Below are 15932 nucleotides of genomic sequence, written 5' to 3'. Positions count from 1 at the left end.
CCGCTCCCCAACTCAGTCAGGATTCCTGACTCCCCGCGAGGCCAGCGTCTCCCCTGGAGGAGGCCACCTCCCTGGCAGACCCGGACAAAGGGCCGGCCTGCCCTCAGCCTGGGGGAGAAGTCCCGGCCCCGGCTCCCTGGCCTCGCCCCAGCCCCCTCTCACCTCTCGCCCTGCACTGCTGCACTCGGCTGCCGCCTCCCTGAGGCTCCTGCTCAGAGCGGCGACCTCGCTCTGGTGGGCAGTGATGGCGTCCCCAAACTGGGCCTGGAGGACCCTCAGCTCCTCGGTGACAGCGCCGATGGTGGCCTGGGGGGCAGAGGGGGTCGCAGCATGAGGCAGGGTGTCCCCCCGGGGCTCCCTCCTCTGCCTTCACCATGGCCTCCCCAAGCTGCCAGGTCAGGGCAGGTGGACAGCGGGACGGGCCCAGGGAGCCGGCCCAAGAGCCAAGCCCTCTCCTTCCTACCACGCGTCTGCTGGGCCCGTTCTGCTGACCGGTGACGCTGGGGCTCGGGGCCCACTCGGGGTGGGTCTGAGCTCGGCCCTCCGCTGGTCTGGCCCCGGCCCACCTTGCCAGGCCTGGGAGGAACCCCAGGTCACGGCTGCGGGTGCCTGCCCTCCAGGGACGGTGTCTCTGAGTGTGCGGCCGGGGGCCATCAGCGTAAGGCCTGGAGGCAGGACCCCCAGCGCTAGGCCCACGCCAGCCTTGCCCCCAAGTCCTGGGGCCCACACTGACCTCCGCTTCCCCAACTGTCAAACCGGCAGATCCGACTGGCTGACATCTCGGTCCCTGCCAGGCCTCAGCGTGTGGGCACCCACGGGCACGCCCCAGAGGCAGCCACGTGGCTCTGCTCACACACCTGCAGGGCAGGGCCCGTTCCAGAACCCTCTGGCAGGGACAGCACAGCCATGTCCCGTGGCTCCGACTGGCCACCAGGCCGGGAAGCTCGGCCCAGACCTGCCTTCCTCGGGCCACACCGCCCGGGACAGCCCTCGCCGTGCTGACCACCCCCTTGATGGACGTGCACAGCAGTGCTCACGGCGCCACCTCCTCCAGGATCCAGGATACCGGGGCCATCCGGCACACCCGAGCCCAGACCCGCTTCCATTTGGGACCCTCGCCACCACCCTCTGGCCTCAGGCCGCGGGGTCCTTGCTGTAAGGAACTGTGCCGTGCGCCGTGGGGTGGGGGCACTGCAGGCTGTGAGCCCTGTGGCGGCTCCCACGCTGAGTCTGTGGGCTCTGCCAGTGTACCTGGCTGTCGCTTTTTGGGGAGGGGGATCTCACCAGGCTGGGCCTCCTGCTCTCGGCACGGGGCTGCCCATGGAGGGTGCTGGCGAGGCCTGGCTGCAGGCTGCCCCTGGGTGGACCCTGGGTGACAGCACATGGAGCCCAGCGCCCCCGCCCCGCCCAGGGTGGCTCGTCTCTAGGTCACCCCCAGCCCGGACCCCTGGGCCGCTGCCTCTCTCCTCCCCTGCCCCCTGCCCCGGTGGACTTTAGTGTCCACTTTGCGAGCTGAGGTGGCAAAGGAACCCTTAGCGAGCTCCCCGAAGAGCCTGGCTGGCTGGCAGGCAGCTCCCGAGCCCAGGCGGGGACACGAGCCAGCACGAGAGAAGGCCCTGGAAGCAACTCTGGGAGGAGGTCTCTGCCAGACGGAGGCGTCAGCACCCAGGGCCAGCGGCCCAGCCGGCCAGGGGCTCGGGAGGCAGGGACGGGGCGCAGCCAACCCCGAGAGCGGGCTCGGGCCCCCTGCGGCCCCCTGACCCCAGCCCACGCCCTCAGGAGGGGCCCCCAGGCTGCGGGGTGGAGGCCACGGAGCCAGAAGCTCTTGGGCAAGAGTTCTGCTTGGAGCCAGAAGGTTTCTTGGGCAAGTCGGCTGCTCAGAGAGCCGGGGACGGGCTGAGAGAGGCCCCCTCGCTCCACATTGCGACACCCTGTCCTGTGGCCGAGCGCGGGGTTGGTGCGGCCCTGCCCCAGCCAGGCCGGCCCTCGGGCTTTCCCCGGAGCCCTTGCCCTGTTCCCAGTCTGTCCTCAAGAACGGCTCCCGCTCTCCCCGCCACGGAAGGAAGCCCCCGGCCGGGCCTGTGGCTGGCATCCCCCCCCGTCCCCCCCCAATGCCCGGACTCATCGGTGCACAGCAGCTGAGGACCCTGGGCCCTTGGCACTGGGGACACAGCAGGGACCTGGGTGGAAAAGGACCTCCTGGGTTGACCACAGGCCTGCAAGTATCAGAACAAGCAGCATCATGGGGGCGACGAGGTGGGAAGGGGCCCGGGGAGCAGCAGAGGTGGGCCTGGCCAGGGAAGTGGTGTGTGTGGTACAGACTGGTGGGGAGCAGGTTACGTGGCTGGAGCCGAGGGTCCCCACCCCTTGTGCCCCCTGGGCCCCTGGGCCCACCACCCCTGCCCAGTGCTCTCCCATCTGTCTCTGCACAAGCTGCACCCCGACCCCCAGGAGGCCCTCCTGGCCCTGTCTGCAGACCACCTGCTCCGGCTCCCCAAGCTCCCACTTCTGCCCTGTGGGCAGGGGGCTCCGGGCTGGGGTCTTGGATCTGTGTCACCACTTCCCAGGTGGATGGAGGCCTCTGGGTGTGGAGGTCAGAGGTAGCCTTGCCAGGGAGGACGGCGGCACCAACCCCGCCACGGGGGCCCCCAGGGTGGCTCCTCGGCTCCCCAGAGCCCTGGGGGTTCAGGCCTCTGCCCAGCCCCCCTGGAACGGGTGCCAGAGGAGAAGCCAGGGCCTGGGGGATCCCCCGGCTGCCCGCGGCTGCCCGCGCGGCCTCAGAACCCATGTACGGCCACAGGCCGCCTCGAAGCAGGAGAGCACGGCCCCTGGGCTGCGTGTTGACGTTCCTCCTGACGTCCAGGGGAAGGAGGCTTGAGGACCAAGAAAATCTCCTGTTTCCTTCTTCACAGGAGTGTGACGTCCTCCCTCCCTGCGGATGCCTGAGGCCTGTCCCCGGGTGGACCAGGGCTTGCTCCTGGCCTGGGTGGGCAGCTGGGCAGGGGGCTTCCTGTGGCCACGAGGCCCTTTGCCTGGTGCTCCAGCCCCAGCGCCTCCTCCAGGAAGCCCTCCTGAAGCCCCTCGACCCCTCAGCCCCTCCTCCTCTGAGCCCCCGCCGCTTCCCTCGGCCCAGACCTGGTCGTGGCCCTGCCTGGGGGCTGGACTGGGCATCCGGGGCTGTGGCCGCCTGGGGTGGCTGAACGCACCACGGGCCCTGGGCCCCACGAGGCCCTCCATCAGCCCCTGCCCCCTGCACCCCCCAGGACCCGCACACCCCAGAGCTCTGCAGACACTGGACGATGGGTCCCTGAGGGAGGGGCCAGTCCAGGTGCTGCTCTTGGGCATCCAGGAAGCTTGTGGGGCTGGACAGTGAGAGGTGGGCTTCCTGCAGACCCCTGCCCCTGCATCTCCTGGGCCCTGGGCCCATCGAGGGGTCTGCTGGGCTCTGGCCATGTTTGTTTGGTTTTGGGAGGAGGAGGGGGAGGCCTGGGAGGACTGTAACTCGAAACAGTGCCTGGCCACCCACGGGACAGGAGTCTCCCCCAGGGGAGCCCCCACTCCCCTGGCAGAGGCTTCTCTCCGAGGGGCTCCAGCCTCCATGGTCATACTGGGTCCATGAGGCCAGCAGCCCATGCAGGACCTTTGATGGCGCCCCTGGCTGGGGTGGGTGGCGTGGGGCATGGAGGAAAGGCCCTGCTTATGGGGCGCTCACGTTATAAGGCTGATGTGGGGAGCCCCTCCACTGAGCACTCAGCTCCTGGTGAGAATGGGGGCCAGGGGGTAGGTGCAAGTTGGGGTCCCCAGGTCTTGTCTCTCCCCTGAGGAGCGCTGTGTTCTCTTGGGCCTTTCCTGCCTATTGAGCCAGCAGGGGCCCTGGGGATGCCTGGGGGAAACTGAGGCTCGGCCAGGTAGGGATGGGGTGGTACGGAGCTGTGTCAGCAGGATGGGGCACACCCGGGGCTCTGACAGTGACCAGGCCAGCAAGGGCTCTCTTGGGGTGGTGGGAGACTCACCTCGGCTTGCTCCTGCCGGCTCTGGGCCTCCCGCTGTGCCCGCTCCAGCTCCTGTGTGGCCCTGGAGAGCTCCTGGCCCAGCAGGCTCCTCTCGGCTTCCTTCAGAGACAGGGCCTGGGCGAGGCAGGGGTCGGGTGCTTGAGAGGGCTGGGAGGCTGGGGAAGGGGCTACCCACCTTGCAGCAGGGGCCCCAGTGCAACGCTGCATGCTAAGGCCCCTCCAGGGCCCAGTGTGTCCCCAGCTCCTCAGTGCTGCTGCTGGGGGTGGGGAATGGCCAGGACCCCAAGGGGCAGCCCCAGAGTCCCCCTGGGAGCCATGTCCTGGGGGGAGCATGGCAGGGGTGGGGCCCTATCTACCCCTGGAGCTTCCTTCCTGCAGCCAGACCCCTTCCTGCCTCTTGCCTTGTGCTCAGCTGTCTCCTCCACCAGGGGTGCCCCCCTTTCTCCAAAGTCCCAGAGCAGATTGGGGGCTTCACAGACCACCCCCTCCCTAGAGCATCCCGGCCCCTCAGGCCACACTTCCTGCAGTTCACAGAGCAAGGCCTCGCTGCCCCTCGCAGCATCCAACATCCGTGCACCTAGTTTCTCACCAGTAAGACAGGGACGATAATAGTGTGGACGCAGAGGGTCATGAGAATCAAATGCAAGATGTGGAATCTGACAATAAATCTTGGTTATTCCTGCCTCTGTGATTCCTCCCCTGTAATTTATAATTTGCACCGACACCTTATAGCTTTGATCACACTGTGTGATAACACAGATGAATGAGTGTGTTTACTTGCTAGCTCCATTCGCTCGGCCGTCAGCTGGTCCGGACGCAACAGTCCTGGGAAGCCCCGTGGCTGTCTCCACAGCCGCAGAAGGAAGGATGGTCAGGTGGTGTTGACGGCCGTGTGAATGGATTGACGGCCACAGTGGATACAGGGTGGGTGACTGGGTGTGTGGCTGGTTAGCTGGAAGGTAAATGGCTGGATGGTTGGACACATGGATGAATGTTGGGTGTGTAAGTGGACAGCTGACCATGTGGATGGATGGATGGACATTCAACTGAATGGACAGATGACCACATGCATGGATGGACAATTGGGGACATGACTGGACCACTGCGTATGTGGTTGGAGAGTCATGTGGATGGTTGGGTACACGGTTAGATGGATGGATGTTTAAATGGATGGATGGATGGTCAGGTGAGTGGGTGGATGGTCATGTGGGTAATGGTCAGTGGCATGAATAGGTGGATGGATGTTAGAGTGAGTGGACGGATAGTTGGATGGCTAGGTGTGTAAGTGGATGGTTGGGTGTGTAAGTGGATGGTTGGGTGTGTGGATGGTTGGGTGTGTGGATGGGCAGTTGCATGGATGGAGGTCAGATACACGGATGGACAGCTGGCTGTGTGGATGGATGGAAGGAGGGATGTTCAAGTGAATGGATGGATGAAAGGGGGAACAGATAAGTGGTTGGATGGGTGAGTGAGTGGGTAGATGAATGGACAGATGGAAGGAAAGAAGGAAGAATGGGTGGATGGATAGGTGACTGGTCGGATGAACTGATGGGTGGATGGATGGGGAGATGGATGGGTGGATGGGTATGTGTGCCAGTTTGAATGCATTGTGTCCCCCCAAATACCATTATCTTTGATGTAATCTTGTGCGGGCAGACCTATCAGTGTTGATTAGACTGTAATTATTTGTGCCCCACCCAAATGTGGGTGATGACTCTGATTGGATAATTTCCATGGAGTGTTAGGTGGAGCCATATAAACGAGCTGACAGGGAGAGGGAACTCAGTGCAGCTGAGAGTGAACTTTTGAAGAGGAGCTACGGCCAAGAGGGACACTTTGAAGAAAGCACAGGAGCAGCAGATGAGAGACAGTTTGAGGACAGCCATTAAAAGCAGACTCTTGCTCTGGAGAAGCTGAGAGAGGACAAATATCCGAAGTGCAACTAAGAGTGACATTTTTTGAGGAACTGCAGCCTAGAGAGAAATGTCCAGGGAGAAAGCCATTTTGAAACCAGAACTTTGAGGAGATGCCAGCCACATGCCTTCCCAGCTAACAGAGGTTTTCCGGACGCCATTGGCCATCCTCCAGTGAAGTTACCTGATTGTTGATGCATTACCTTGGACACTTTATGGCCTTAAGATTGTAACTGTGTAACCAAACAAACCCTCTTTTATAAAAGCCAATCCATTTCTGGTGTTTTGCATCCTGGAGCATTAGCAAACTAGAACGGTACGTGTATGGATGGTTGGGTGGATGGATGGGTGCATGAATGGTTGGGTGGATGGATGGGTGGATGGCTAGGTGGTCAGATGGATGGATGGGTGGATGGATGGGTGCATGGATGGTTGGGTGGATGGATGGGTGGATGGCTAGGTGGTCAGATGGATGGATGGGTGGATGGATGGGTAGATGGATGGGTGGGTGGACAGGTGGTCAGATGGTTGGGTGGGTGTATGGTTGGGTGGATGGGTGGGAGGATGGGTGCATGGATGAGTGGGTAGGAGGGTGAATGTCCCCCCTGGACTGCTGTGAAAGACAGAAGCTGCAGCAGCTGTGACGCGGGAAGGCTGGCCTGAGCGTGGGGATGCCCTCATACACCTCTTGTGCGGGGTCAGAGAAGGCACAGCAAGTGCGGTGAGCCCCCCGCAGCCCCACACCCCTACTACCTGCTGCATCTCATGCTCCAGCTGGAGGAGGCTCTCATCCCGCTCCTGCTTCAGGCTCTGAATCTCCTCCTTCAGGGCCTCCCTCTGGGCTGCAGTTTTCACCACCAGCTCCTTCTCCTTTCCCAGCCGGGAAGCGGCTGCCTCCTTCTCCTCTGCCAGGGCCAGACTCAGGGTCTCCTGGGCCGGGCAAAGGGTCTGGCTGTGGGGCCTGCGCAGGCGGGACCCCCGAGGCCAGCAGGTGCCCACGGTCCTGAGTGAGACCTGGCTCGTGGGATGTCGGGACCCGATGGGTCCCCAGGGTCATCCAGTCCCGTCAGCGGCACCCGTGTCTCAACACAGGGACAGTGAGGCAGAGGGGAGGGCTCAGCACCTGTCACCTCACATTTATTTAATGTTCCTTAACCCTTTCTGGGGCCTTCCCAGAGCACCGAGCACCCTGTGACACAAACCCGGCCTCCAGGGGCCAGTGGCCAGTGGGGCAGCTCGGACGGTGAGGAGGGCCCTCGGCCCCAGGCCTCAGACTGCAGCCAGGCCGGCCAACACCCAGGCAGCCTGGCCTCTTCTGTGACGGAGAGGACCCCAGACCCCCACATTCTGAGGATTCCCTGGGGAATGTGGGCTCTGGGCTGCCCTTTGAGGTGTGGGCAGGCTGCTCCGGAGGCCCCTCCTGCCCGGTCTCACAGGGGCCTGGGAACCACCCCCCCCCCCCACTGGCCCCCAGGAGCAGCCAGGCCCCCGGTGGGCCCCTGGGGAGCAGACCTTCTCCCTCCGGAGCCGGGCCAGGTCCTCGCGGTGGGCCAGGGCCTGGCTGTCCAGGGCCAGCTGTGCATCCCGCTCCCGCTGGGCCCCCTGCCGCCGGCTCTGCTCCAGCTCCCACCGCAGCTTCGTGCCCTGGACCTCCCAGGCGCTTTTCAGCTGCTCCATTTCCACTGAGAGGTGACGAGTGGGTCAGGTCTGGCCCCGACGCCACCGAGCCCCACGCTGCAGGCAGCAGCCCCCTCTGACTGGGCTGGGGGCTTTTGAACCTACCCCATGGCCCCCGCGAGCTCCCAGTGGAGGCATGACCCCTGTGTCACAGAGGGTGCCCAGCCCGGCAGGGACAGCGCACTTCCCTGCCCCAATATGGCGTGTCCTGGAGCCCCTCCCCAGTTCTGAGCCTTGGGCCAGCACCAGAAGCCGCCTGGCAGGACACGCACGCAGCCCCCCCCCGACACACACAAGGGGCCATGAGCCCAGGCCCCAAGCTCCTGCCCCTCTGGGCCCAGGGAGTGGGTCGCACATCAGGGGACTGAGCTGCATTCAGGGACCCCCCTCATCAATGGGGGCAGAAGGAGCCCACCCATGTGGGAGCACCTTGCAGGGCCTGCTGAGCCAGACGCGCGCTCCGGGCCTCTCCCTCCAGCTCCTCCCGCTGCGCCTGCAGCTGCGTCGCCAGCTGCTGGGCCTCAGAGAGGCTGCTCTCCAGAGCGTCCCTGCCCGCCCTGCAGAGGGTCAGCAACAGACGGTCACCCCGAGACCCACCCCCTGCCCTGCAGGGGGTCACTGAACAGTGAGAACCCCCTGCCCGCAGCGTCCCCGCACGGTCGCCGTCTGCCGTTGAGGAAAGGCCTCCAGACCCAGGGCTCCACAGCCAAGGCCACGCTAGGAAACCAGAGAATAACAGAGGACGCTTTGTTCGTCTTGAATCTCTCAAAACCAGCTGGACTCTGTCCAAAAATACGTTTCCAGTGAATTGAAAAGCTAAATGCAAAAACAAAATAGAACTAACAAATAACAAAACAAGGAGAACTATAAAAGTAGCAGAAAAAATATAGAAGAACCATATATAATCTTCTTAAGCAAGACACAAAACCCAGAAGACGAAATGAAGGGACCCACAGGTGTGACTACATTAAAAAAGGGAAAGGGGCGTTCGGACAGAGAAGGTTCCATAGGCCAACTTGAAAGACAAGGGCGTAAAAGAATCTGCACTAGAAATACAAACGATGAAGACGCAGCGCACAGAAAGAGCTCCTATCAGTCACTGACAGAAAGTCAGTCGACCTACGGAAAAAGGAGAAAAATTGCTGCTCACAGAGGAAATAGAAACGGCCAAACACCGGGAGACTTGCTCACTCTCCTACTCAGGGTGATGCATCAGATCAGGAAAGGCGTAAACTAGTGACAATGTCCGGAGCTGGGGAGGGCGCGGCGACCAGCCTTATGGATGGGGGATTTCAGAACTCAGAATGTGCCTCTCTCGGACCCAGCCGCTCCATTACCAGGTGTCATTTCTATAGAAAGACACGTATACCTACAGTGTGCAAGGGTTCTCACTGCGGCTTTTTACGGGGCGTTAATTGGACTTGGCTTAAAAGCCAGGAAATGGGAGAATGGTTTAAAAACGATGGCATGCCTTGGCTCTGGGCATCAGGCAGTTGTTAGCAAGGAGGAGAAAACGAGTCTCTCACCAGCAAGTAGCTACAGACTCCCACCAGCGGTGCCCCGAAGCAGAGCTCCACACACAGGTGAGTCCATTCCCCAAGGCCCTGCCTCTCTGCACCCAGCTGTGCCCAGGTGTGGAAAACCTGACTGCCCCTGGGCACATTTCTAGGCGGGTCATAAGAATCCATTCATCAACCAACCCATCGGCCAATGAGCGTTTGGAAATGTTTCTATGCTCTGCCTTGTCCTGGCAAAACATCCAACCACACACACACACGCGTGTAAATGCACACAGACACGTGCACATGCACCCCCAAATGGCCCCTGCCTCAGTCTCCTGTTAGTCTCCCTGCACCCTGCTGCCTTCATCGGGGTGCAGCTCACTAGAACCTTCAGGGGCTCCCCATTGTCTGCAGAGAGAGGCCCTGGGCTCAGGTGGGAGCCCCGAGACGCTCCCTTTTCGCCCCCTCCCACAGGCACCCCGCACATCCCCATCTGCGCGTCCCCGTCTGCACATCTGTGGCCGCCCCTCCACCTGGGCGCTCTTCCCGGCTCTGGGGTAGAAAGGGCTCCCTGCCAGCTGCCTCAGTGCTGTGCCCCCCAGATGCCGCCTGGGAGGCGGCTTCTGTGGCTCTGTGCCCGAGGCGCCATCCTTTCAGCCTCTTTGTCCCGACCTGGTGATCAGAGGACGGGTCCAGTGTCTCCACGGATCCCGAGAGCGTCTCAGCCCCTGTGGAGCCTCCCAGAGCAGAGGCCGGGCCACCACAGGGGCTCTGGGGCAGGGCCGGGCCGCGGTGTGGGTCGTGCTCCGGCGCAGCGTGCGGAGGGGACAGTCCCCTGCCCGGGAGTGGGGCTGGAGGACTTGGAGCCCTGAGGTCCTTCCACGGAGCAGAGTGTGCCAGGCAAAGGGCCTCTGCGTGGCCTGTGTGGCGCTGCCTGGGGGCTGCTGTGTGTGGCCCCGTGGTCAAGGTTGGGGGGGTTGCTTTGCAGAGACAGGAGCAGGGCAGGGGCTCTGGGCAGCAAACGGAGGGCAGGACCCCTCTGGACCCACCTCCCGGAGCAGCCTGTCGGGTTTCCCTTTTGAATTCCTGCACAGGCTTTCATCTGAAGGAGAGAGTTTTCTCTGAAAAAGTTCCTGAGCACTGAGCCCTCAGGTTTCCACAACCCTCAGCCTCTGGCACCCCAGGGGGATCTTTTATACACAATACTTGGTGTTTCTGAGCAAGGACCCACAAGATACAGACAAGCACAAGCTCTGGGATTTCTGCAGGGACCTCGGGACCAGCTCACGGCACCAGGCAATAGTGCATGAGGGGTCTCCATTCCTGCCCACTAGTGCCCACTCCACACCTTCTAGGAAATTTCCTCCTGATGATCCTTTAGGGTTACCTCCCCCCACGCTCAGCCTTGAGGTTGGAGGGGCTGATGCAGCCCCGGCTTTGGGGTTGGTTGAGCGACCCCACCCTGCCAATCAGAACCCCACCCCCTGGATTGGTGCAGGGATGGGCAAGCTGGCATTGACTCTATTGACCGTTCCAGCAGGACTTTCGGGTCCTCTTTGCACAAGGGCACCCCGTATCTGCTGGAAGAGTGAGCCTGCAGTGGCTGTGGACCCTCTTGCCATCTCTCAGGGTGAATCTGGCCAGGGAGTGAAATTTCCGAGTCAGGCAGCACTGAGGATGGGGTTGGGGGAAGCAGGGTCCCAAGGCAGTGCTGGATCCTGCTTTGCCTGAAGCCATATGCACTCTCAACTTCCCACACCCATGAGCCAAGACATTAGCGTCTGGTGTCTGCCGCCCGAGCTGGGTTTCTGTTGCTTGCCCCTGACCGAGGCTGGCCCCCTCCCTCAGGAAGGCCACCCCAGGGATCCTCTAGAGGCCCCACCCCAGCCCTCAGGCACCTGAGGCCGTCTGCCTCCTCGGCTGTGAGCCGGCCGTGCCGCTCCAGGGCCTCCTGCTCAGCCAGCAGCTGGGCCCGCTCCCCGGCCAGGGCCTCCTGGTCCCGCAGGCTCTGCACCAGCTGCTCCTCCAGGACCTGCTTCTTGCACGTGACCTGGGGAGGGACAGCAGAGGGGCCTCCTGAGTGGGGAGGGAATTCTGGAAGAGGGGCTCGTGCAGGATGGCTGAGGGGAAAGTGGAGGGCTGGCCTCTGGAGGGCACAGGCGTGTCTCCACAGCGGAAGAGACCACCACCCCTGAGACTGGGGGTGGCTTAGCTGAGCTCTCCCAGGTAAGGCGCCCACCTTGCTGGGCCACAGGTGTCCAGGGGGCAGGAAACGTGGCGCAGGAAGGGCAGCAGAAGGCCACTGACCTCACTGCTGCAGACCAACCATCTCCCTGAGAAGAAGAGGGAGCCCTGGACGGACCCCCACAGCAGCCGCCTGAGGCCCTGAGGCTGACAAGGCAGCCAGGAACGGGGAGCCGCGGTCCCGGAGGGAAGTGGGGTGTGGAGCAACCAGCCCGCCGTTCCGGGCCCCCATGCTCCTTAAAGAGTCGCTGATTTTGGTGTTTTCTGGGAAACTGAGAAGTGCAGGAGAGAGCTCGTGAAGTACCAGAGCCTCAGGTGCAGAAATCGGGGTTCAGAGCCATGAGAGCAGAGGCGCCGGATGAGAACTGGAGGTTTTCAGCTGTACCCCCAGAAAGGCTTCCTCCCGTTCGTTGTGGGGAACCCAACGGACCAGCCCCCACCAAAGCCGAAGCCCAGGCCGGACTCGGCTCCACCTCGGCTTGCCTCCTACCGTCACCTGCTGCCGGGTCACGAGGAAATCCTCTCTGGAGAAAGACTTGATCAGTGAAATCATTTCTATAATTTTATATCTGATATTTGGCCTTTAATCAACATTATCAGACACATCAGGAAACAGGATCTTATTACAAAAAAAACCCTACACGTGTAAGAACAGGAAATAGATGCAAACCCCTCCTAGACTATCGAGGTATTGCAGTTACCAGACAGGATATTAAAATAACTGACTAATACGACCAAGAAGACAGATGACAAGATGTAGAATTTTACAAAAAGATGTAGAATTTATAGAACTGGAATCCCCCAAATCCAAATATAAATTATGTCAGTTAAACATAAAATAACCAAAATTAAAACAGCAATTGATGAGTTCAGTAGCATAACAGACTGAATAGAAGAGATGACTAATGATCTGGAAGACAGACAAAAAGAATATATTCAGACTAAATCATGAAGAGAAAAAAGGATGAAAATGTAGAAAAGTGTGTAATAGACATACAGGACAAGGTGAAAAGGTCCAACTCTGTGTAATTAGAAGGAGAGGAGAGAGAACATTTGAAGAGATGCTGGCCAAGAACTTTCCAAATCCAATAAACCACATTAAGGCAGATTAAGGTGAGCCACATAACACAGAAAGGATAAATATAAAGAAAATATCACCTAAGTACATCCTAGCAAATTTTCTGAATACCAAATGTAAAGAAAAAATGTCTTTAAAACTCACAGGGGAAAAAAGACACATTGCTTTCAAATGAACAACCGTAGGATTGACGGGTGCCTTCCAAGCAGCAGCAATGAAAGCCAGAAGACGATGGAACGACATCATTAACATATGGAAAGAGAATAAGGGCCACGCTGGAATTCCATACCAAGGGGTAATATTCATCCAAAATCAAGGCCAGGACTTTCTCCTTCTTCAGTGGTGAAGACCAACCCTCCCACCAAGGGCAACTAAAGAAGCTGTGCACGATGCAAAAGATCTGCAAGGCAGCCAGGACCGAAGGGGGCTGATTCCTGAGAGGAGACAAGTACGAGTGCGCTTGTGAATTAATGATGCTCGACAGACTTCCCCTTGAGGTGTTGGCTGAATCCTGTGTGCCTGGGGCCCAGAGTCTCGGGGGCCAAGTTGAAAGCCTTAGCTGCAAGGCTGGAGCTCGCCCTGGGGCCAGGCAGACACAGCCCGGCGTCCACAGCCACCCCAGCAGCCAGGCCTGAGCCAAGGTCTCAGGGAAAGGAAGGGCCCTGGGCGAGCCTGACATTCTCTGTTGCTTTTTTTTTTTGGGGGGGGGGGGGGATTGTCATGGATTGAATCATGTGCCCCACAAAGCCATGTTCAAGTCTGAACTCCCAGTCCCGTGAATGAACTCATTTGTAAATGGAAGCTCTGAAGATCCCATTGGTTAAGGTGAAACAGGGTGACACAGGGGACATTTGGACCCAGCAGGAGGAGGCAGGCGGGGAGGGAGCTGGAGGTGATGGAGGCAGAGACGGAGCAGGGCTCTCCGGCCAGCCACCCCCAGAGTCCCACGGACCCCAGAGAAAGGGCGGCCTGCTGACACCAGGAATTTGGACTTCATCAGCAAGGTGATGCTGTCTCCCCAAAGACAGTGGCGTTCTGGTGATCCCGGTCCTGGGCTCTCCCGTCACCTGGCGAGGTGCACGGTGGCCTCCCCCAGCTTCTCCCCATTTGCCTGGAAGGGACTCCAGGAACCCAGATGAAGACCAACCCAATTCAGTGGGGCCACCCATTACCTGAAGTGTCAGAGAGCCTGCTTACAGGGCTCCACACCCACCAGCACTCGCAATGCAACCTACCGCAGAGGAGCCCTGCTTGTCATGATCCACACGCAACACAGGACGAAGGGTAAGGAGATGAGCAGAAATGGCCGCTAAGAGCCTAGAGAGTGAGGTGGCACATTTGGCTCTCATAGGACAGAGGAGTTTGGGGCTCACCGTAGAGGAGGGGTGCTGCTAAACACCCCAGGTTCCGGTGAGGAACACCCCAGGGTTTCCGTGTAGATCCTCCCTTAGGACTGAAGCCCAGCTACTTCCCAGGCAGGATAGAGATAATCGACTCCAATGCTGCTTTCCAAAACCCACTGGAAGAAGTTTACATCATTCACAGCCTCAAATTATCTCCACAAAATTCCAAGCACAAAGTTTGTCACTCAACCGAGACAAGAACAAATGACCAAAAGACGAAGAGATAAAAGCCAGTGGAAATATACCCATTTGGAGATCCCGTCAGATAAGATAATATGTTCAGAATTGTTAATATGCTCCAAAAATATGGAGAACTTCACAGAATAAGGAGAAAAACAATACAATCATTCCAATAGATACAGAAAAAGCATTTGACAGAAGTCAATATCCATTCATGATATTTAAAAAAAAAACCACCCCTTGACAATGTGATTGGGAAAGCCATTTGGACCACACTCCTCTTTGTCCAGTGTATGGATGGATGAGTAGAAAAATGGGGGCAAAAAAAATACACAAACAAAAAACAAAACAAAACAAAAGCACCCAGTGTCTTGTTTTACTTTAATTGTTCTTTTTCACTTAAAATTTTATTCTCATTATTTTTGTGTGTGTGGTAATGAAAATGTTCAAAAATTAATTTTGATGATGAATGTACAACTATATAATGGCACTGTGAAAAACTGAATGTACACTTTGTATGACTGCATGCATAGTATGTGAATATATCTCAATAAAAATGAACTAAAAAAAACACAAAATACCACCCCTCAGCTTGCTAGGAACAAAAAGGGACTTCCTCACCGATAAAGAGCATCTGTGAAAACTCTGCAGATAACATCCTACTTAAGGGTGAAATATCGGATGCCGGCCCCTGGATGCCTCACCTGGCCCTCATCTCTCCCTGGGGGCCCTGGAAACACCTCACCTGGCCCTCACCTGGCCCTTACCTGCCCCCGGGGCCCTGGGGACACCTCACCTGGCCAACTTGCTCCTGGAGCTGGGCCCGTTCGTGCCGGAGCTGGGACACCTGCCCCTCCAGCTGCCCCTGCTGCTCCTCCAGGTGCCCGCAGACCTGCTGCAGGTTCTGCCTCTCGGCACGCTCGCACTCCAGCTGCTGCTCTACCCTTGCCAGCTGCTCCCGGGCACCTGCCCGCTCCTGCTCCAATGCCTTCTGCTGCTCCCGCAGGTGGTCCCGCTCCTGCTCCAGCTGCCCAGGGAGGCCAGGAGCAGGCATCAGGCAGGGAGGGGCCCGTGTCCAGGCCCATGGCCCTGTGCTCCTGGCCCCCCTGGGCTGGCCACCCCTGGGCCTGCTGGTGGGCAGCGCCTTTACCCCTTGGGCCAGGCTGGTCAGGCTCCCTCGGTCCTCAGCAGGCCCCTTCCTCCAAAACCCACCCTCAACTCAGGAGTGGAGAAGATGGGGGTGACCGAAAGGAGTGGGGCCTGGGCCAAGAGACCCGGGGGGGACAACGTCTCATGCCTGCGTCGGGGGGGATGTGGCCAGGGCAAGCCCAGCCCAGCTCTGCCCACCCAGGCTGCGGCAGCCTCACCTGGAGGACCAGGTGGCTCAGGGTGCCCTTGTCCCGAGCCAGCCCCTCCATCAGCGCGGCCATCTGGGCCAGGGAGTCCCTTTGCTCCGCCCCCTCCGACGTCAGCCGGGTCACCAGCAGCTCCAGGTCGGTGTTGCTGGACTCAGCCTGGGGGGGTTGGGGGGAGGGTGGAGTCACCCCAAGGGGCGCCATTGCGGGAGTTTCAGATTCGTGGGCAGAGCTTTCCCCAGGCAGAGCTGCGGGCTCTGGGGAGGGAATGAGCTCCACGTCATGGAGGCGTGCAAGCTGGAGCTCTGCATGGGACACGGTGGAAGCCCCTGAACATGTGGCGGCCCCCTGGGTACAAAGGACCCAGCCAGGAGAGAGCAGGGAAGGGGGAGGCCAGTAAGAGGCCAGGGGGCTGGTGGGGGGCAGCGAGCGGTCAAGGGGGGGAGGCAGGGTGCCCGTGGGGGGCAGGGGGAGGCCGCTGGCAACTCTGGGGAGCTCTGGTGATGGACGTCCAGCCTGCAGGCTGAGGAGGGGGGTGAGCAGGGCAAGGAGAGCGAGGCCAGGGTG

At 60.0% G+C, this 15932-nt stretch overlaps 1 protein-coding gene across 9 annotated transcripts in view; it reads right to left on the bottom strand.

Annotated features, from left to right (window-relative positions):
• CROCC2 (ciliary rootlet coiled-coil, rootletin family member 2) overlaps positions 1-15932 on the bottom strand; it is a 98109-nt gene that overhangs the window by 11529 nt on the left and 70648 nt on the right. For all 9 annotated transcript variants that reach the window (XR_005218824.1, XR_005218825.1, XM_037849832.1 and 6 more), the window contains 8 exons: positions 15378-15524; positions 14807-15037; positions 11004-11155; positions 8033-8160; positions 7439-7608; positions 6680-6856; positions 4014-4127; positions 163-306 (listed from right to left, as the gene is read on the bottom strand). Coding sequence is in view for 7 of the 9 variants with exons in the window: in XM_037849832.1 (XP_037705760.1) it covers positions 163-306; positions 4014-4127; positions 6680-6856; positions 7439-7608; positions 8033-8160; positions 11004-11155; positions 14807-15037; positions 15378-15524 (1263 nt within the window). In the remaining 2 variants the exon portion in view is untranslated. The remainder of the gene's footprint in view (positions 1-162; positions 307-4013; positions 4128-6679; positions 6857-7438; positions 7609-8032; positions 8161-11003; positions 11156-14806; positions 15038-15377; positions 15525-15932) is intronic.

Source organism: Choloepus didactylus, chromosome 9 (genome assembly GCF_015220235.1).
Source record: "Choloepus didactylus isolate mChoDid1 chromosome 9, mChoDid1.pri, whole genome shotgun sequence".
In the NCBI taxonomy this organism is placed as follows: domain Eukaryota; kingdom Metazoa; phylum Chordata; class Mammalia; order Pilosa; family Megalonychidae; genus Choloepus; species Choloepus didactylus.
The sequence above is the reverse complement of the archived record's forward strand: the minus strand, read 5'-3'. Positions and strand labels throughout refer to the sequence as shown.